The sequence below is a fragment of the Macaca thibetana genome, chromosome 10 (genome assembly GCF_024542745.1).
Source record: "Macaca thibetana thibetana isolate TM-01 chromosome 10, ASM2454274v1, whole genome shotgun sequence".
In the NCBI taxonomy this organism is placed as follows: Eukaryota; Metazoa; Chordata; class Mammalia; order Primates; family Cercopithecidae; genus Macaca; species Macaca thibetana.
Window position 1 is genome coordinate 95,705,448 of NC_065587.1, and position 22,017 is coordinate 95,727,464.

At 39.6% G+C, this 22,017-nt stretch overlaps 1 protein-coding gene and 1 pseudogene across 4 annotated transcripts in view; both read left to right on the forward strand.

Annotated features, from left to right (window-relative positions):
• The window catches only part of LOC126929265 (POTE ankyrin domain family member G-like), a 45,656-nt gene extending 40,780 nt beyond the window's left edge, over positions 1–4,876 (forward strand). For all 3 annotated transcript variants that reach the window (XM_050745452.1, XM_050745453.1, XM_050745454.1), the window contains exons 16-17: positions 3,142–3,212; positions 4,584–4,876. In XM_050745452.1, coding sequence (XP_050601409.1) covers positions 3,142–3,212; positions 4,584–4,664 — 152 coding nt within the window. In that variant the 3' untranslated portion in view covers positions 4,665–4,876. The remainder of the gene's footprint in view (positions 1–3,141; positions 3,213–4,583) is intronic.
• Positions 1–21,083, forward strand: part of LOC126929266 (POTE ankyrin domain family member G-like) — a 114,288-nt pseudogene extending 93,205 nt beyond the window's left edge. The window contains exons 10-11 of the transcript XR_007717118.1: positions 13,102–13,225; positions 13,881–21,083. The product of XR_007717118.1 is annotated as a POTE ankyrin domain family member G-like (transcript). The remainder of the gene's footprint in view (positions 1–13,101; positions 13,226–13,880) is intronic.
• The last annotated feature ends 934 nt before the right edge of the window (positions 21,084–22,017 follow it).

A 22,017-nucleotide genomic window follows, 5' to 3' on the forward strand; every position in this document is an offset into this window, starting at 1 on the left:
GTTGGTCTTTGTTTTTATGGTGTTATGCCTTTTTATTTGTTTTGCTTAATTTTTTCATGTAAGAACTAACATTAGTAGTTGACGGTTTTCTTTTAAATAGAAGCCATTTTGTAAAGTTTATGTTCCCAGTGGCAGTGGGAATATAAAGCAGAGGCAGAAGAGAGGTATAGTCCATATGATTTAGTGATAATTGAATGAGAAAGGCTTGGGGGACTGAGAGAAATGTCAGATGATTTACAGGTTTCCAGGTCGTACACTAGTATTTAACCTGGACATGAGGAAGGAGTAGGAAATTTTCTGGTGAATACAGAAGAGCAAAGAGCTGCAGGTCAGCAGAAATGACCATTTTTTTCCTATGCATGTTTAATGGAATATTCATGTAGTATATTTTGAGTAGGTAATTGGATAACCAGCATTTATAACTCACATCCTACTACTTTGACTCTCAGTAACAAGACTTATCAAAGATCAAAGAATCTGAAAGTTGATGAAAATGCCCATGTGTATCACCATCAGTGACCGAAAGTCAGCATCCACAGAACACAGAATTGGGATAGGTGAACTTAATAGATAAAGATGAATATCAGAATTGTGTTCCTCTTAGGGAATGATAGTCTCCATGACCTGTGTGAGTCACGGCTGCCAGAAAAGAAAGAGAGCAAGGAGTGTATTAAAGAAGCACAGCAAATTCAGTCCTAGAGTGCCCTGCTTGACTTCATGTCATAGTTCTGATTTCTAAAATACTATTTTCTGCAAAATATGCTTTCTGTTTTTCCCTTCTTGTAGCCTGCAACCAAACAGAATCCCTTCAGTGGGGCATTTTTGTGTTCTTCTTTTAATAACAGCAACATATAAATGACAAAAAGAAGTAAGAGAAAGAGTGTTTTTTTATAGGCTAGTATTTAACATAAACTTGAGAGTGAGTACCAAGATTATACTTAGAATTTACAGACCGGGTAGGAAGACGAGATAGAAATATGAAGATTACTGACTCAAACACAGTGTAGTTTCATTGCTTTATTGTCACATCTCTGAATTCGCAACTAGGAATTATATTCGTATGCACTATAACTTTAGAAAGCACCTTCCCAAACCAAATATTAAGTGATTTATTGTAATTTCTTTGACTTATTATAGAATTGACTTTCCAAGTGCTCATGAGAATTATTGAGAATTTGCTACATAGTAACATCTCAGCTGTGTCCACAAGAGCTATCTGTCACCTTGTCTTAATGACTATTGGCTCACTAGGAATATTGGTTTTGGCATTAAAATGATATTTTTCTAAATGCAGATAGGACCAGGGATCACTCTTGAACATTAATGTCCAAGCATCTTAAAATTACACATCAGGTTTCATAATCTGACTTCTGCCCCACTCTCCATCTTTAGCCCTTTTCCCTGTGCGCCCTTTCTCTGGCATTACTGAGCTGCTGGTAATGTCCTACTCACTCGTTCACTCTTTCAGGCCTCACTCCTGCTCTTGCTGCTGTGTGGAATGCTGTTACCCTTTCCTTCCCTCTACTGCTTTTAATCTGCCTAGCCTCAATATTTCAGTCTGTGCTTGGGCATGTGTTCTAGAAAAGCCATCCCTGACATGCTTTATTTTCATTGTTTTTAAACCCTAATGCCTAGCATGTATGTAGCAGGACTCAATAAGAAATTTCTGAGTAAAATAAAGACTGTTTTTACAAAGATGATGTGCAAGACTGTTCTCTGCAGTCTTGGAGCAGAGGGGACAGACATGTGGGGGAATAATGTACAGTTCAGGTGGTAAAGATTCGGTAGAAAAATCAGTGAAGTCAGAAGGCAGCCTCAAGAAGGAGGTACCTTTTTATCTGGGGAAAGACATGCAGAATCAAGGAAGACTTCACATATCATTGTTTTAAAAGATGAAAATAAGGCCAGTTGTTGTGTCTCACAACTGTAATCCCAGCATTTTGGGGGGCTGGAGGAGGTGGATCACAAGGTCAAAAGATCAGGAACATCCCGGCCAATCATGAAACACCATCTCTACTACAAATATGAAAATTAGCTGGGCATAATGGTGCATGCCTGTAATCCCAGCTTCTTGGGAGACTGAGACAGGAGAATCACTTGAACCAGGGAGTCAGAGGTTGCAGTGAGCTGAGATTGTGCCACTGCACTCCAGCCTGGTGACAGAGAAAGACCCTGGCTCAAAAAAAAAAAAAAAAAAAAAAAAAAAAAAAAAAAAGAAGAAAAAAAAAAAAAAAAAAATAAATTTGTCAGAATAGTAGAGGGAAACATTTTAGATATTAGGAAGACATTGTGCACTAATAAAGGTGTCAGTAGTAGTTTTGGAAATCATTTATAAGGTACTATTGTTGCAGAAAACAGGAGGCAGGAGAGACCCAGTGGGTGAAACAGGATTTTATTTAGGTGCACACCGGTTCAGTGGATTTGCATCCAAATGCTGAGTCCTGAACAAAGACAGAGCCTAGCTTATAAAGGCAAGCTTACAGAAGCAGAACAAAGGCAGTTAATCATATAGTGACAGTTTTGCAACCTCAGCATAGCTTGTGACTTTGCAACTACATTGAAGGAAAAGAGGAACTTGCAAAATATATGCATTTGTACAAATAGCTATGAGTAAATGCTGAGGGGAAGGGGAGACGATAAAGGAATTTGTTTTCTGAACCTTGCTCTGGGATGTCTGGACCCATACCTGTGGGCTCTGGCTTCTTGGACAGGGTCAACACGACCTTACCTGGGCCCTGCCTGTTACTATCCTTAAAGTCAGAGTAGCTAAGTGCAGGAAAACTTGTTTCTCTTTAAAACTAAATTTCCTTTCCATTACATTTACTGCTTCATGATTAGGATGTGGAGAACAACATACTGTGTTACCTTATATGTTTCTACTGTATTTTAAAGTTGTGTTTCTGGTGGTTTTGTTCATTTATGTTGGGTGGATGAATTTGTGAGTGAATCTCATCAGGCGTCTCCCCAAGTGGTTTGTTGAAGTCTTAGAGAGTGATTTCCTAAGTAACTATTTCATGAAACACTAAACACTCAATTTATAAGGTAAAATAAAATGTTGTCTTAAATCTATTTTTATAAATGCAATAGTTTTTAACTGTTCTAAGTGGTTCATTTTAACTGAATATATGGATTTCTCAACAGAACAAGACTTAAAGCTGACATCAGAGGAAGAATCACAAAGGCTTAAAGGCAGTGAAAATAGCCAGCCAGAGGCATGGAAAATTTTACATTTAAATGTTTGATTTAATGCTGTTTTCTTTGCTTTAATAATATTAGGCAGTCCAAATGAAATTATCTTTCAGACTAGGTTTTGAGAATCAATAGATTCTTTTTTCTAAGAACTTTTTAATAGATTCATAAAATTTAATAAATTCAGCAATCTCATTAACAGAAGAATCAATAGATTCTAAGTTAGCATTTGAAACTTAACTTAAAAAACATAACCACTATAAACTTTAAAGTACACTTATTTTACAATATTCTTATTTAAAATATTCTTATCTGCCTTTTTGATTAGCTTATAGGTAATCTTTCCTTTTGAATAGAGGCAAAAGAAATTCCAGAACTTTGTTCTTTTATTCTTACAACACCCTGACATGATAAAGAAAGTAACATCAATTATTGGATTATATTATTAAGCAATAGAATTATGAACAATGTAACACTGATGGTCCCTGAGCTGGATTCGTGGTTGAAGAGTAATCATGGCCAGTGATTGAAAATCTGCAGTTTTATATTGCAGTCACTGATAGCAAGGTGAAAGATATATTCTGCCTTGTGATCTCTCATTGACCTCAGCGTTTCTCTTCAGGGAGGGAACCAGGTCATAAAAGCAACCCAAATGCCTATTACAAGAATCGTATCTTGCAGAATGGGACCTTTGGTGTTAGTGCAGAAACACAATAACATTTGAACTTACTGCAGTTGCAGAAAATCAGTACAGATTATTAAAATTTTTATCCACTGTCATTAGTACACATTAGAATATATTAGAACTGGACTTAAGCAGATAAACTAGATACATAACACTATCGTATTACAACATATAATTTCAATTAAAATTTAAGAATTTGCATTTCTTTCTGTTTGGTGTTGATTTCAGCTCCTAATAATTGAAAGCATGCCTACAATCCAGTTAGTAATCTGTAGAGGCTCACTGGTTAGGGTTTGGTGAGGTAAACTCTTTTCAAGTGAGGAAGACTTTGCAACACTACAAATCATCCGCTGATGCATTTTTGGCAGATTTAACACGTAACAAATTAAGTGGAGTCCAAACAAATGGTGACAAAGTTAAGTTTGCTGGTTCATGTTTATCTTCTCCAGTTGGCTAAGGTGAATTATTTTTCTCATGTTAGTCAGAAGCCAGTGATGTGGCAGTAGCTGAACGTAGATTAAAAAGTTAATTTTTAATTTTAATTAATTATTTATTTTAACAGTTAAATTTTAATTTTAATTATTTTCTAATTTTTCATTGTCTATACTTGATTACTTAAAAGAAAATTATTTTTAAAACACGCATTCCAAAAGAGGAAACATCACAGAATTACAACAAGCAAATTAACCTTCTATTTTTTCATTTGCAGGAAATGTCTCAAGAACCAGAAATAAACAAGGATTGTGATAGAGAGGTATACCATTATATTCAAATGTTTCTGTTGAATTAGATTTTTACATTATGTTGTTTAATAAAGTGTTGTAAGTATAGGCATACATGATCCTATCATGTAAGTAGCATAAATCATCAGTGAAAAATTTAATATTTAACTCAGAAAGAATTCTGTAGATTGAGTTTTAAAGAGATACAAACCCCAGAGATATTCTTTCATTATTATGGAATAATCCTGAATGGTGCCGTAAAGTGCTAGGTCATGTGACTTTAGGAGCTTTGGATCAATCATTTTATCTTTCTTGGTTTTAGTCTGATGATTATCAATAGTTAATGTGGCTAAAGAAGATCATTTCTTATTCTGTGTATCTTCCAGCTAGAAAATTGTATGGCTATGGAATGTGAAATTTGGGGAGCATCTTATTTTCTGGGCATCCACGCTTGTACCTCAGCAGTTTTGCTCTGCTCCTTGTGTTGTGGCGAACTTTGGTTCCCATGTTTCAGTGAGAACCATCACGTTTTTGATATCCCAGGGACCAAATGAAAAAAAAAAATGATCAAAGGCAGTGGGGGAGAAGAATATCTCAGTGCAGAAAAGGGCAATCTTCCTTTCTATTCCTGAAGCCTCACAGTGTCTCATCCTCTAAATCTGACTGCTTAATGTGAGATCTAGGTGGTAAAGACAGAAGAAGACACATTTTGCATCTTTGTCTTTTTATTTGTGTGTTCCCACGAGTCAAACGGGATAAATATATATATAAGATTCTGAAGAGTGGTTGGGAATAAAAGCACAAAATGAAGGAGGGCCCTTTTTTGAATTTTGAAAAATTCTATTTTATTCAGTCAAACAGAAATGAAGCAAACTTTACAATGTTATGATAATTACATCTTAAAATTAGATGGTAATTGTTCTGTATATATGATCAAACTTAAGTGTGAAATATTTTTAATGACTACAATAATGACAAACTGAGTCAATTGATAAAATCAATTTAAAAGGTTCTTTTTATTCAATAAAGTGAATATCCTTAATATCCTTAATATCAAACTTCCACTCAAGGCTGAAGAAGAAATGAAGAAGCACGGAAGTAATAATATGGGATTACCAGAAAACCTGACTAATGATGCCACTGCTGGCAATGGTGATGATGGATTAATTCCACAAAGCAAGAGCAGGACACCTGAAAGTCAGCAATTTCCTGACACTGAGAATGAAGAGTATCACAGGTAAGCCTATGGCAACATTTAATAGGAGACAGCCATATGCTGTCAAACATCCTAATTTGGGCTAATATTCATGATTAAAAATTTTATATTTTTCCTAGGATATTCAGCCTTGCCTGGTAATCAGAAAAATGAAAATCAGCAAAAAATGAGTTACCATTTTTTCCAGTCATTAATTTATTTGAAAAATAACGAGTATTGGCAAATGTGAGGGAAAGGAATTTCTTTACGTTTTAGTGAACTTTTATTTTAGCTTCAGAGGTACATGTGCAGTTTGTTATATAGGTAAACTGTATCATGGAAGTTTGGGCTACAGATTATTTCATCAGCCACATAATAAGCAAAATACCCAGCCATGGGTATTTTGGTCGTCTCCCTCCAGCCATGCTCCACCCTCAAGTAGACCCTTTTGCCTGTTTTTCTCCTCTTTGTGTCCATGAGTTCTCATTGTTTAGTTTCCACTAAATCATTAAGAATATGTGGCATTTGATTTTCTGTTTTTGCATTAGTTTGCTTAGAATAGTGGCCGCCAGCTCCATCTGTGTTGCTGCAAAGGAAATGGTCTCATTGAAAAAGACATGTCATACACTGTTGGTAAATGCATTTCGAACATTAATTGAGTAGCATATTCACACACACATATATAACATAGTAAGGATATATATATATGTTAAGGATACTTGTATAGATTTGTTACGTATATACTTACGTATAAGAACATTTATTACAGCATCATTATATCAAAAGATGGATCCTTATCAGTAGGAATTTATCATTACTAAAAGTAAATCCTTACCAATAGGAAATAGCTCAATTTTCATTCCCAGAAAATAATGTAGTATGGAACCATTTTTTACAAATGAGGTTAGATCTAGAGTATACGGATTATTTCACAATTAAAATGTATTTAAAACCTTTACTTTGATAACACATCTTAAGATAATTTTGTTAGAATTCTTGTAATATCTGCTGTGTTGCAAATGGAAGCTGCATGCTCCATTGACACTGTACCTTGATTGCTAGTTATTAAATTTTTGTTGTCAGTGCCTGAGTGCTGAAATATTGGATCTTCAATCTGAATATTGCCAAGGGATTGTATGGGGATCTATATTTAATATAAACATTTCAGTATATTGGGTAAAACTTTTATTAAAATGTATCAAAGGATCTTTCATCTACTAAACCAGGATTTGGTCAGATTTTTCTGCAAAGAGTCAGTTAGTAAATATTTTAGGCTTTGCAGACTGTATATATAATTTTGAGACAGGGTCTCTGTTGCCCAGGCTGGAGTGCGGTTTTGTGATCATGGCTCACTGCAGCCTCAACTTTCTGGGCTCTAGTGATCCTCCCACCTCAGCCTCTCTGCTAGCTGGGACCACAGGTGTGCAACATCACACCCAGCTAATTGACTCTGTGAACTGTAGAGTGAATAAGCGTGGCTGGGTTCCAAGATACTTGACTTACAAAAACAGGCAGTGGGATTTGGCCCACAGGTGTTAATGTGCTGACCTTGTGCTAAAAGGAAGGTGCTGCTAATGCAATAACTCTTATTCATAAAAGTGTCCTGCATGTGTGACATTATCCTTCCTTTAGAAAAGGATATATTTCAGTATTCACCACACCACATTTTTCCACAGTGACTTCATATAATTTTTAAAATTTCATTTATAACATAAGACTATTTTCTGCATTTCTGCCACTTTATTCCTGTTAATAGAACTCAGTAGTTTACTGTGATCAATTACTTTGTATATTTGATGAGTATCAACTGTTCTAGAATTGGCTGATTTTTATCAAGCCAGAAATACTCTCCTTGAAACGTTTAGTGTTTCTTGGTCTTTATGTATAAGCATGAACAAAGTGATATTCAGCTTATGGAATCTAGAATTGTTTAAGGTGACTTTTAGTTCTATAGTTTTAAGAATTTAACACCTCAGTCTGGCATTTTTAATGCCACATGTGTATAATTTTATAACTTTTAAAATATATAATTGTTATGTAAAATTTGAAGACTACACCTGTTATATAAAATTTGAAATTAATTGTCTATTATTTTCCATGACTGGAAGAAAATCCCAAGATTTGATGCGGGCGGATCACAAGGTCAGGAGAAAATTACAACATTCTCAGCCATGACTTCTAAGTATGATGTCCTTAAAAGAACTGTCTACACTCATGAACTCAATTTTCTTTTCATTCACTCTTGATCTCACACCAGTAAGTCTTCAGTTTCAGTACTCCTCCAACGTTGTTTTTCCTCAAGATTATCACTAATTTTTTTCTGTAATAGATCTAGGCATTTTTCGTACACTTCATTTTATTTAATCTGTTAGCAGAATTTGAGCAATGGAGGACATCTCCTCTCTAACAGCGTCTTCAACTTGGCTTTCAGGACCTCAGTCCCTCAGGCTTTTCCTCCTGCCTTTCTAATCCATTCATCATGGCCTCTTTTGCTTGCTCCTCCTCATCTTTCTCCATTTGGACATTGTTTTTTCCGAGGGCTCAGTCCTCAATCTTCTCTCTCATGACTTTTTCTTTTTTTGAGACAGAGTTTCACTCTGTCACCCAGGCTGGAGTTCAGTGGTGTGATCTCGGCTCACTGCAACCTCCACCTCCTGGGTTCAAGTGATTCTCCTGCCTCAGCCTCCTGAGTAGCTGGCATTACAGGTTCGTGCCACCATGCTCGGCTAATTTTTGTATTTTTAGTAGAGACAGCATTTCCCTATGTTGGCCAGCCTGGTCTCAAACTCCTGACCTCAGGTGATCTCTCTGCCTTGGCCTCACAAAGTGTTGGGGTTGCAGACATGAGCCACTGCACTCAGCCCCTCGTGACTTTTTCTACCGTGTATATGCTAGTGATTTCCAAATGTATGTCTCTGGCTCAGATCTCTCTCCCTAATTCCAGATTTCCATATGAGCCTGCCTACTTGATATCTCTATTTGGTTAGCTATTGGGTATCACACACTTGTCAGACCCAAAATTGGGCTACTGATGGCCTTCCTGAAATCTACACCTCATGTAGTCTTTCCTACTTTGGTTAAGGGCAACTCTTCCAGTTGCTCTGCCAAAAATCTCGTTGTCATTCTTGACTCATCTCTCTCTCCATCTCTGACACCTTACATCTATTCTCTCAGTAAATCTTGTCAGGTCTACCTGAAGAATATGTCCAGAAGCCAGTCATATCTTCTACATCTGAGCCACCCTCATCTGCAGTCTACATGAGTGTCATAGACTGGTAATTGATAGTCCTGGCTTTTAAAAACTTCCCTTTTCATCAATTCTTAACTCAGTGGATGTACTTAAAATATAAGTCAAATTGTGTCAGTCCTGTGCCCCACCCCTTCTGATTGCCTCCCATTTCACTCTGAGTATGTGTCAAATTTCCTCCTAATTATCTTCCTTGCTCTGCTTTAGCCACACTGAACTTCTTGCCAACCCTTATCTACCCCTAGTGCTTAAAGACTCCAAGCACACCTCTGTACTTGGCAGTTCCCTGTGTCTGGAATGCTTTTTCCCCAGATATCCTCCTAGCTTACTCTTTCCATTCCTTCAGTTCTTTATTTAAAACCTCCTTTCTGCTAAGAAGTAGAAAAAGGGTAAAAAGAAACACATTATGGAACAACCACTTTCTGAGGAAGAACCATATACTGCCCAGATGCATCATGCTTAAGATTCAACTGGGAGTGTACCAGGGAGGCTCTCTAATGTAACCAAGGGAAGGTTCAATGAAACAAAGTGATTTATCATCTCTAACTTCAAATCCATTTGTATCTTGGCATCAATACTCTTAACCTTATATCATCATTTCTTAGAGTCTTTGATATACAAATAAAAGATTTTTTGTATTAGAAAGAAAGAAATCCCCTTTCTCAGCAGAGACTTTTCTGACCATCCCAACTTTCCCACCACCCTCCCCATCAAACACATAAACATTTCATTTTCCTGCTTTAGTTTTTCTCCTCTAACGTACTGTATATTTTGTCTTCTCTGTCTATTGTTATTGTGTGTTTATCTCACTCTCATGAATAAGGATTTTATTTTTCACTACTATATCCTCACTGCCTAGAAAAAGGCCTAGCATATTGGATGTAGCTACCTAACAAATCCTTATTAAATGAGTGAATGGAGTTTATCCTGGGTATGTTGTTTGATTGATTCTCACTTTAAAATTTTGACGGCCGGGCGCGGTGGCTCAAGCCTGTAATCCCAGCACTTTGGGAGGCCGAGGCGGGTGGATCACGAGGTCAGGAGATCGAGACTATCCTGGCTAACATGGTGAAACCCCGTCTCTACTAAAAATACAAAAAAAAAAAAAACTAGCTGGGCGTGGTGGCGGGCGCCTGTAATCTCAGCTACTTGGGAGGCTGAGGCAGGAGAATGGCGTGAACCCGGGAGGCGGAGCTTGCAGTGAGCCGAGATCACGCCACTGCACTCCAGCCTGGGAGACACAGCGAGACTCCGTCTCAAAAAAAAAAAAAAAAAAAAAAAAAAAAAAAAAAAAAAAAATTTTGACATGGGTCATTCTTTTAGTTTTGTCTGGTAAGTATATGCATTTTAATAATTGTTTTGGCTTTTTATAATAAGCTACATTCTTTATATTAATTTTTTTATTTAGGGAGAAAAGCCCAATATTGCAGTTATTCATTATTTATTCTTTTATTTGTAATCATAATTGTAATTATGGTAAACTGAGTCAGAGGAATTGCAAACTTTACTAGTATTTTATTTGATTTGATTTTTGAGATAGAGTCTCACTCTATCACCCAGGCTGGAGTGCAGTGGTGGGGTCTCAGTTCACTGCACCCTCCGCCTCCTGGGTTCATGTATTTCCCTGCCTTAGTCTCCTGAGGAGCTGGGATTACAGCGGCATGCCACCACACCTGGCTAATTTCTGTATTTTTAGTAGAGACTACTAATTTCACCTTGTTGGGCAGGCTGGTCTCGAACTCTTTACCTCAGGTGATCCAGCCACTTTGGCCCTTCAAAGTGCTAGGATTACAGGCGTGAGCCACTGCACCTGGCCACCTGCTTTAAAAAAAAAAAAAAAAATTGGGGTGGCACATTTAATGGACTTACAAATTCTTTTCAAGGGATTATGAACCTTTGGTATTTGAAATAAAAAGACAGAGTTGGAAATTTTTTGCTTCCTATAGTAAGAGGAATACTGGTCCGGCACTGGCTATTCTGATGGAGCAGGTGCTGCTGCTTGGCTGTATTTCAGAAGCAAGCTGCTCACGTCTGTATTGGTTGGTGAGCAAGACCAGTGGTCATTGATTGGTTGACTAGATTTCAAACTGGCTCTGGGTGGCTTCTTGTTACCATTGGTACAGGTCATTTCTTTCCTAAGTTAGACTCAACTTTAACTGAACAGTTTCTGTTTAAAAGTTGCCTTCAATTAACTATGTTCAAAATGAAACTATTTTATATTCCAGAATTTTAGACCTCATTTTAAAATTGTGGTCACGATGAATTGGTTAATAATAGCTCTCAGGAAGATCTGTTTACATTTTTTAAAATACATATCTCTTTGCATAATTTATTCCTTAAAATTAATTGCCTTGTTTCTGTTATTGGTATTTCTAGAAGCTTTTGTTCAAGTCCTAACATAATCTCCAGTAGGAGATTTTAGTCTCTTTGTCAGTTAATATATGTATATGGTAGTGATATTCTCTTTTTAAATTCCTTTTCTTGTTCACTGTCTTCTCTGTACAATAACAGTAATATTCTTATACATTTTTACCTCATTAAAAATAATTACAGTTTTCAGGTCATGTGATGCCAACATGTTTGTTCCTTTTGCTTGGTGTATGTGCTGCTATTCAGGCTCTGTTGTGGTTCTACATGAATGGCAGCTTTTTAAAATAACTCTGTGAAGAATGACATTGGTACTTGGGTAGAAATTGTATTGGATCTGTAGACTTCTTTGGGCACTATGATCATTTTCACAATATCAATGCTTTCAGTCCAGGAACATAGGATGTATGTTCATTTATTTGTGTCATCTCTGATTTTCTTCAGTGGTGTTTTCCAGTTATCCTTTTATAGTTGACTCACCTCCTTCGTTACATATTTTCCTAGGTATTTTACTCTTTTGCAGCCATTGTCAAAGGGACTGGGTTCTTGACGTGACTCGCAGCTTGGTTGTAGGTTGTGTATAGTGGTACTACTCATTGGTATTTGTACATTTTGTAGCCTCTGAGACTTTACTGAATTCATTTATCAAGCCTAGGAGTGTTTTGTAGGAGTCTTTAGGGTTTTCTAGGGATAAGATCATATCATTGGTGAAGAGATAATTTGACTTTCTTTTTTCCAATTTGGATGTCCTTTATTTCTCTTGCCCAATTGCTCTGCCTAGGACTTCCCAGTTTTATTCTTAACATGCATGAAATAAAAGTAAAATCAAAAGTGATTAAGGATTACTTTATTTCACATCTCTGTCACATACACAGATAAAATTAATTCAAAGTTGAATGTTAAAAACACAATATTAGACCCTGTCTTGTTCCAAAAGGAATTTCTAAGTTGTCTATAAAATACAGAGGAATCAAGAATATAAGTGGAAAGTGTTTCCCAAAAATAAATATAAAAAGTATGGGTTAACACAGGGCTTCCCAATCCCCAGGCCATGGACCAGTACCAGTCCCTGGACTGTTAGGACCTGGACCACAGAGCAGGAGGCTAGTGGCAGGTGAGCAAGCAAAGTTACATCTGTTTAAAGCCACTCTCTGTCACTCACATTACTGCCTGAGCTCCTCTTCCTGTCAGATTGGTGGTGGCATTGGATTGTCATAGTAGTGTGACTCAAACCCTGTTGTAAGCTGCTTACACAGGGTATCTAGGTTGTTCACTCCTTATGAGAATCTAATGCTTTATGATCTGTCACCATCTACTGTCACCCCCAGATGGGACCATCTAGTTGCAGGAAAACAAGCTGAGGCTCCCACTGATTCTACATTATGGTGAGCTATGTAATTATTTCATTATATATAAGTAATAATAGAAATAATATGCACAATGAATGTTATGTGCTTGAATCATCCTGCAACCATCCCCCAACTCAGGTCTACAGAAAAATTACCTTCCACAAAACCAGTCCCTGGTGCCAACATGGTTGGGGAGAGCTGGGTTAAGAGATGTGAGACCCCTTTGCCTTGTCTTGGATTAATGTGCAGATATGCATTGTGTGAATGACATCTGATGGCACCATGTTGCCCTGTAGATCATTTTAGGGACACCTCCAGTATTTCATGAAAATCAAAATTTCTTCTAGTGATGAACAAAATGATAACCAGAAGCAAGTTTCGGAAGAACAGAATGCTGGAATATCACAAGAAGAGATTCTGACTGGTAAACAAGAGCAGATGGAAGTGGCTGAAAAGAAAATGAATTCTGAGGTATTTTCTTTAGTCATTTTCAAATGTTTTAATATGTGTATTTATTTAAAAGACAACTTTATGTATTTTGGAAAGTACAAAGGATTTTTAAAACAGAAGTGCAACGTTTAGATGCCTATGTGTACATTGTGGAAGGGTACAATGCTTAAACAGTTATGAATAAATGCAATTCTTGTAACTGACTGTAAAAATATTAGAAAAGCAGTATATTGATAAAACTTTCTTCAGAAAAAGGAACTTAAAGAACTTTAAGAAATTGCTTCTGTCCAAATATATGCATAGCTAAGGTTCTTACCATGGTGTGGTTGATAGATTAGATATCAGAGAATAAACCCAATTTAAAAAATATACTCATGCATATTAATCTTATATTTTATGCATTTGTGTTTTTTATAATTCAGAGAAAGGCTTTTCCAATTCTGAAATTCTAAAAATCCTCTAGTGACTTATTTTTCATGGTCTTTAAATAAGTATTTCAACTTTTTGGAATTTACACATTTTTAGATTTGAAGTTTTGTCCAACTTTTTTCCAGTTAAATATCCACTATGGGAATTCTTTCCTTATACAAATATAAATGTCATACTTTAATTTCAGAAGAAATCATGATATGTCATTCTCTTGAGTGCTAATTAAAAGTTCCCTTTGTTTACTTAGGTTTCTCTTACCAATAAGAAAGAAAAAGATCTCTTGCATGAAAATCGCATGTTGCAGGAAGAAATTGCCATGTTGAGACTGGAAGTAGACAAAATAAAAGAGCAGAGCCAGCTAAGGGAAAAGAAACTTTTGGAGGAAATTGAAAGTGTGAAAGCAAAGAATGATAAACTTCTAAGGCTGTAAAATTAAGGGAGGATCATTAACAAAAATCAGCATTTCAGTACAGTGGACAGCTTAGCATTTTGACAACTGAGAATAATGATAAACTTCTTAAGGCTGTAAAATTGAATGAGGAAGCATTAGCAAAAATCAGTATTTCAGTAGAGTGGACAGCTTAGCATTTTGACCGCTGAGAATGCTCAGTTCTGAACTGCAGAATGTAAGACACAGCTAGGAAACACTGGAAATGGAAATCCTATCATGTCGTTTTAGACTGACTACTGCCCTACATGACTGTGATCAATGTCAAATAGATGAAAGAGACTTCTTTACAGAGAACAAACATGAACAGGTTTATTTACAGGAAAAAATGAATTCTCATATATCTAACCTAAAAGATAACAGTGAGATTCTTTCTGAACAACTCTAATGTTGACAGCAAAATTAACAGCCTAAACATTAAGCTGCATCACACAGGATAAATTCTGAGAGACAAGATGGGGCAGGCCCCCATCTTTCCTGTTCAGACAACTTAGTCATTCTAGTGTGTGGGCTTTGGAGACTACAAACCCATCAAGGGCAGAAGAGATCCTGTGGCATGGCACAGCTGCTTTACCAAATCATGGCCAGACTGCTTCTGTAAGCAGGCCCTGATCCTGTTCCTCATCACTGGACAGGACCTCCCACCTGAGGCCTCTAGCTACCCCCACCAGTGTTCCCTGGCCAACGGAGATTTGAAACCTTCCTGGGACAGAGTTCCCAGAGAGAGGGGAGGGCCACCACCTTTGCTGTTTGGGTACCTAGCCGTTCTGGCCCATGGGCTTTGGAGAGCCCAAGCTGACCAGGGGTGGAAGTAGTGTCTCAGTGCAGCACAGCCACCCTCCAAAAACGTGGCCAGACTCTTGTTTAAGTCAGTCTCCGACCACATTTGTAATCACTGGGTGCAGGCTTTCAACCAGGGTCTCCAGCCACCTTCACTGCTGTTCTCTGGCTGACAGAGGTTTCAGACTTCCCTGAGTCAGAGCTCCAGGGGAAGGACCAGACTGTCATCTTTGCCGTTTGGACAACTTAGCCATTTCAGCCTTCAAGTTTCAGAGTGTCTGAGGCAACCAGGGGCTGAAGTCAACCCCCAGCACAGCATAGCCACTCTACAAAAACGTGACCAGACTTCTTTTTTAAGCAAGTCCCTGTTCCTGTTCCTCCTGACTGTTCAGGACTTCTCAACTTGCCTCCAGCCACATCCTACAGGTGTGTACAGATTGGCAACTGGTTCATACCTCCGAGGTGCAGAGCTCCCAGAGGAAGGGGCAGGCTATCATCTTTGCCTTTTTGCAGACTTCACTGCTGATACCTTCAGGCACTGGAAAATAGGAGGCCATTGGGGACTGGAGTGGACCCCCAGCATACCACAGCAGCCCCACAGAAAAGTGGCCAGACTGTTATGTGGGTGCCCATTTCCATATCTCCTCAATGGGTAGGCCCTCCTGGCAGGGTCTCCAGCCAGCCCCCCACTGGAACTATCAAGCCTGTAGCAACTTGGCAATTCCCTGGACTGAGCTTCCAGGAGCAACTGAAATCCTCTCTGCCGCTGCCTCTGCAGTGGAACTGCCCTTGCTTCCCTCAGAATATCAAGGGAGCAAAGACCCTAAGTGCCATATCGACACCTCCAACAAGCTGCAGTTGACCCAAGGAACACACCAGTCCATTTCCCACAGGTACAACACACCCTGCACTGTTCATCACCAGACAGGGAACCCTGACTTGGGCTCACAGCACAGACCCTCCATCCTGGGGTGATTACATTAAGTAACTGCTAACTTACATCTCTCTCGGGTGGAGCCTCCAGGAGACAAAGTTGTAGAGCAACAAGTCAGATGATATGCAGCCCAGAGGGCAGGGACAGCTATCTCTCTAGCTCTGCTTGCTCTTATGAGACACTTTATCCCAGCACTTAAGGAGTGCTGTGGTCAGACCAGCCCTGTCTCATGTGCAAGATTGCCCAGCACAGATCAGGTCTAAGAGTTACCTTCTTTAAAAAGGGTAGTTGCTTAAAAAAGAAGTCTGGCCATGTTTGTGTAGAGCAGTTGTGCTGTGCTGGGGTTCACTTTTGAGAGAGTTCTCTGAGACCTGATCTCTGCTAGGCAGTTTTGCACATCAGGTGAGGCTGGTCTGACCTCAGCACCCCTTAGTCAGCTTGCCTCTCCCAGGACCCCAGCCAGGCCACACCTGCTTACAGGACACTCTCGGGTGCACACACCATAGCTTCTGTACCAGTGGACCGTGCCTGATTAGTGGAGAGCTGCAGCAAGGTGGCCCCTACAGCCATGCACCAGCCTGCACATCACCTCTCCATACTGCAGCCCTTTATATGGAAACTTCTCACATCCCTTTGCTGTGTGTGTTTACACAGGTGGGTTTTTCTGTACTTGCCCTGATAGCACATGGGAGTGCAGCACACACCCCAACCCACACCAACTGCCACTGAAGACGAAGCTGTGGTTGGAACAGAGCCAAAAACCCCATCCCTGTCAACATCTCACCCTTGAGGTAATGCTGTGCAGAGAAAAAGGGACCTTCTTATATCCTGAGCGACCACTGCTGCTTTGGGGTGGGGGGCTCAGAGAAGGCACCCAGAGGTGCACTGGCCAGCAGTCCACCCCAAACCAGCACTGCCTCCAGTGTAACAGCACACAGAGTCAGCAGGGGCCCCCTGGCCCACACCCCAGCTGTCTTGCCTCCACCCCCTTGTCAACGCTCTCAGGGAGGCAGGGACTCCTGCATCCGCTAGCATTCTGCTGCAGCTGCCGCACTTGGATCCCCTCAGTGCAGTGGACTCCACACCTCGAGGAGCCAGAGAACAAAGATGGGGCCCAATACACGTTCCCCAGAGTTAAAGCACACAGTTCAGGAATTGGGAGCTGCATGTTGGCCCCCTAAAATCCTCCAAAAACAAAACCAGTTGGCTGAGTCCGCCTTACACCACAATCAAATCCTCAAGGTCATCAGATATAATAAAAGAAAAATATCCTGTCCAAAGGTCAGCAACCTCAACGACTGAAGGAGGATAAGCCCATAAAGATGAGAAAGGATCTGTGCAAGAATACTGAGAACTCAGAAAGTCAGCATGCCTCCTTCCCTCCAAATGACTGCATCACCTCTCCAGCAAGTGTTCAGAACTGGGCTGAGGCTGAGATGTCTGAAATGATACAAGCAGAGTTCAGGATATGGGTAGGAATAAAGTTCACTGAGTGAAAGAAGTACGTTGTCATCCAATACAAGGAAGCTAAAAATCATTGTACAACACTGCAGGAGATGACAGACAAAATAGGCAGTACAGAGAAAAACATAACTGACCTGATAGAGCTGTAAACCACACTACAAGAATTTTCATAATGCAGTCACATGGTGATTGTGTGTGATGGCATTATGAAAATTATTGTAGTGTGTGTGGGCACCCGAGAGTGCCCTGTAAGCAGGTGTGCCCAAGCTGGAGCCCTGGGAGAGGCAAACAGAGTAAGGATGGCAGAGGTCTCACCAGCTCCATCTCATGTGCAAAACCACCCAGCAGAACAGACGAAGCAGAGGAAAGAATCTCAGATCTTGAAAACTGGCTTTCTGAAATAAAACAGGCAGACAAGAATGGGGAAAAAAAAGAATGAAAAGCAATGAACAAAATATCCGAGAAATATGGGATGATATAAATGACCAAATCTGTGACGAATTAATGTACCTGAAAGGGATGAGGAGAATGGAACCAACTTGGAAAACGTACTTCAGAATATCATTCATGAGAATATCCCCAACCTAACCAGACAGCCAACAATCAAATTCAGGAAATCCAGAGAACCTCAGTAAGATATGTCATGAGAAGATCATCCCCAAGACACACAGTCATCAGATTTTCCAAGGTCAAAATGAAAAAAAAGTATGTTAAAGGCAGCTGGGGAGAAAGGCAAGGTCACCTACAAAGGGAATTCCATCAGACTTAGCAGACCTCTCAGCTGAAACCCGACAAACCAGAAAAGATATTCAACTTCTTAAAGAAAAGAAATTTCAACCCAGAATTTCATGTCCAGCAAAATGAAGCATCATAAGTGAAGGAGAAATAAGATCCTTTTCAGACAAACAAATGCTGAGGGAATTCATTATCACCAGATCTATCTTACAAGAGCTCCTGAAGGAAGCACTAAATATGGAAAGAAAAAACCATCACCATCCAGTACAAAAACGCACTGAAGTACACAGTCCAGTGATGCCAAAAACCAACCACATACACAAGTCTGCAAAATAACCAGCTGACAGCATGACGACAGGATCAAATCCACACATACCATGATTAACCTTAAATGGAAATGGGCTAAATGCTCCAATTGAAAGACACGGGGGCAAGCTGGATAAAGAACCAAGACCCATTTGAGTATGCTGTCTTCAAGAAACCCATCTTGCATACAGTGCCATACATAAGCTCAAAATAAAAGAATGGAGAAAAATATTTCAATCAAATGGAAAACAGAAAAAAGCAAGTGTTGCACTCCTAGTTCCTGACCAAACGAACTATAGCAATAAAGATAAAAAAAGAAAGAGGGCCGGGCGCGGTGGCTCACGCCTGTAATCCCAGCACTTTGGGAGGCCGAGGTGGGCAGATCTCGAGGTCAGGAGATCAAGACCATCCTGGCTAAGACGATGAAAACCCGTCTCTACTAAAAATACAAAAAACTAGCCGGGCACGGTGGCAGGTGCCTGTAGTCCCAGCTACTCGGGAGGCTGAGGCAGGAGAATGGCCTGAGCCTGGGAGTTGGAGCTTGCAGTGAGCTGGGATCGTGCCACTGCACTCCATCCTGGGTGACTGAGCGAGACTCCATCTCAAAGAAAAGAAAAAAAAGAAGGAGATTACAAAGGTGGTCCTGACCTTTGATAAATCTCATTATTGATTGATACCAACCTGGGCTATCTTTATTGCCCAAACCAATAGGATAATTTGCTGAGGTTGGGGAGCTTCTCCCCTGCAGAGAGTTCCTGATCTCCCAAAATTTGGTTGAGATCTAAAGTTGATTTTGCTGTACAAGTCCTTTTCTGAAGTTTTACTCATTTCCAACAACGAAGGCAGATTTTCCTGCTTCCATGGCGATGGAGAGCAGGCACCTCCTTTCCTGAGTTTCGGCTTGCTTCTGACAGGAAAGGTGAGTGTCAGTTTTTTCCAGCTTCTAAGACGGCAGAGAACGATCACCAGCCTGAGCCTTATTTCCAGGTAAGTAACTGAATTAGACTTTTGTCTTAAAATTTTTTCTAATGACTAAAATTTAAGATTATCCACCAGCTACTTTTAATTTCTCCTTACCATGAGAACACTCAGTAATCATATAAATGGTGCATTTGTTTGTTTTGCTCAATTCTTTGTGTGTGTTTGTGTTTGGGGTTTTATTGTTGTTGTTTCACTTTTCTCCCATCTCTTCCTGACTTGGTCAAATCCAAGGGAATGTTCCAAATTGTGGGGAGCAAGGCATCTGAATTGGCTAAAAGCCCTGTGGCTGCAAAAATGAAAAAAAAAATTCCAGTTATCAGAAAATATTTTTTATTTTTATTTTTTTTGTTTGTACATAAGCGGGCTCACCTACATAACAAGGCCATCTTTTGCTAGCCAAGGCCAGGCTGAAGGAGTAGTCTTGGTGACCCAGTGTTAAGATTCTGCCTGTTAACTACAGAAACCTGAGTTTGGTTCCTAAGTCTAGTTCTTTCTGTTTGATGTTTGTGTTACTTTTAAAATATCAGCAGTTTGTCCAAGCTATGAGGTGGTAGTAAAAGATTCAAAAGGATTTTTTTTTAAAGTTCTATGATTAAAAGTTTACTTAAAAGCAAATTTCCTTTTTTAAAATTATACTTTAAGTTCTGTGGTGTATGTGCAGAACATGCAGGATTGTTTTATGGGTATACACATGCCATGCTGGCTTGCTGCATCCATCAGTCCGTGATCTACATTATGAATTTCTGGTAATGCTATCCCTCTCCTAGCTCCCCACCCTGACAGGCCCTGGTGTGTGGTGTTCCCCTTCCTGTGTCCATGTGTTCCCATTGTTCAACTCCCACTTATGAGTGAGAAGGCGTGATGTTTGGTTTTCTGTTTTTGTGTTAGTTTGCTGAGAATGATGGTTTCCAGCTTCATCCATGTCCCTGCAAAGGATATGAACTCATCCATTATTGTGGCTGCATAGTACACCATGGTGCATATATGCCACATTTTCTTTATCAAGTCTATCCTTGATGGGCATTTGGGTTGGTTCCAGTCTGTGCTGTTGTCAACAGTGCCTCAATAAACATATGTGTGCATGTGTCTTTATATTAGAATGATTTATATTTTTGGGGGGTATATACCCAGTAATGGGATTGCTGGGTCAAATGCTATTTCTAGTTATAGATCCTTGAGGAATCATCACACTGTCTTCCACAATTGTTGAACTAATTTATACTCCCACCAACAGTGTAAAAGTGTTCCTCTTTCTCCACATCCTCTCCAACATCTATTGTTTCCCGATTTTTTAATGATGGCCATTCCAACTGGCATGAGATTGTATCTCATTGTGATTTTGCTTTCCATTTCTCTAACGACCAGTGGTGATGTGCTTTGCTTCACATGTTTGTTGGTTGCATAAATGTCTTCTTTGGGAAGTGTCTGTTGATATCTTTGCCCACTTTTTGATGGGGTACTTTGTTTTTCTCTTGTAAATTTGTTTAAGTTCTTTGTAGATTATGTATATTAGCCCTTGGTCAGATGGAGAGATTGCAATAAATTTCTCTCATCCTGTGGGTTGCCTGTTCACTCTGATGATTGTTTCTTTTGCTCTGCAGACACAGTAGTTTAATTAGATCCCATTTGTCAATTTTGGCTTTGGTTGCCATTGCTTTTGGTGTTCTAGTGATGAAGACTTTGTCCATGCCTATGTCCTGAATGGTATTGCCCTACTCAAGGACATTTCTGTGCCTGAGTGCCATACCACCTAAAGTAATTTATAGATTCAGTGCTATTCCCATCACGCTACCACTGACTTTCTTCAAAGAATTAGAAAAACTGCTTTAAATTTCATATGGAACCAGAAAAGAGCCCACACAGCCAAGAGAATCCTAAGCAAAAAGCACAAAGTTGGAGGCATCACAGTACCTGACTTCAAACTATTCTACAAGGCTGCAGTAACCAAAAGAGCGTAGTACTCATACCAATCCAGATATATGGACCAATGGAACAGAACAGAGACCGCAGAAATGACACCATGCAACTAAAACTGTCTGATCTTTAACAAACCTGACAAAAACAAGCAATGGGGAAAGGATTCCCTATCAATAAATGGTGTTGGGAAAACTGGCTAGCCGTATGCAGAAAACTGAAACTGGGCCATTCCCTTACACTTAATACAAAAATTATATTAAGATGGATTAAAGAGTTAAATGCAAAACCTAAAACCATAAAAAACCTATAGAAGAAAACCTAGGTCACCAACTGCAGAGAAAGGTACTTGCAGTGAAATGCATGGTACAAACACGCATTCCCGGCTTCCCTGAGTGGGTCAGGTTGACGAGTGGTCCACCTGCTCCTGGCGGATCCCTGCAGACATGGCTGGTTGCTCTTTGAGCCAGCTTGGCCTTGCCTGGCATGCACAAGCTGCAGTGCAACAACTGTGCTTCAAATGGAGCCACACAGAGAAAAGTAGCAGCAGGATCAGGTGCAGGGTGTGCGCTGCCTTCAGAGTTCCAGTCCATTCCTCAGGGCTCAGATGGCACTGTGGGCTTCTTCGTTGCAAAGAGGGAGACCACAGGCCATCTTGAGGAGGACTTTATGTTCAAGTGCAGAAAGCAGCCAGGAGTTCCACCCAGTGGACTCGGCCTTCTGTGCCCCTGGCCAGATTTAGAATTTGACCCGAGGCAGGACAAGCTCACTCAGAGTAGCATGGTGGTAGCTGGGGTCTATGCATGCCAGGCAAGGACAAGC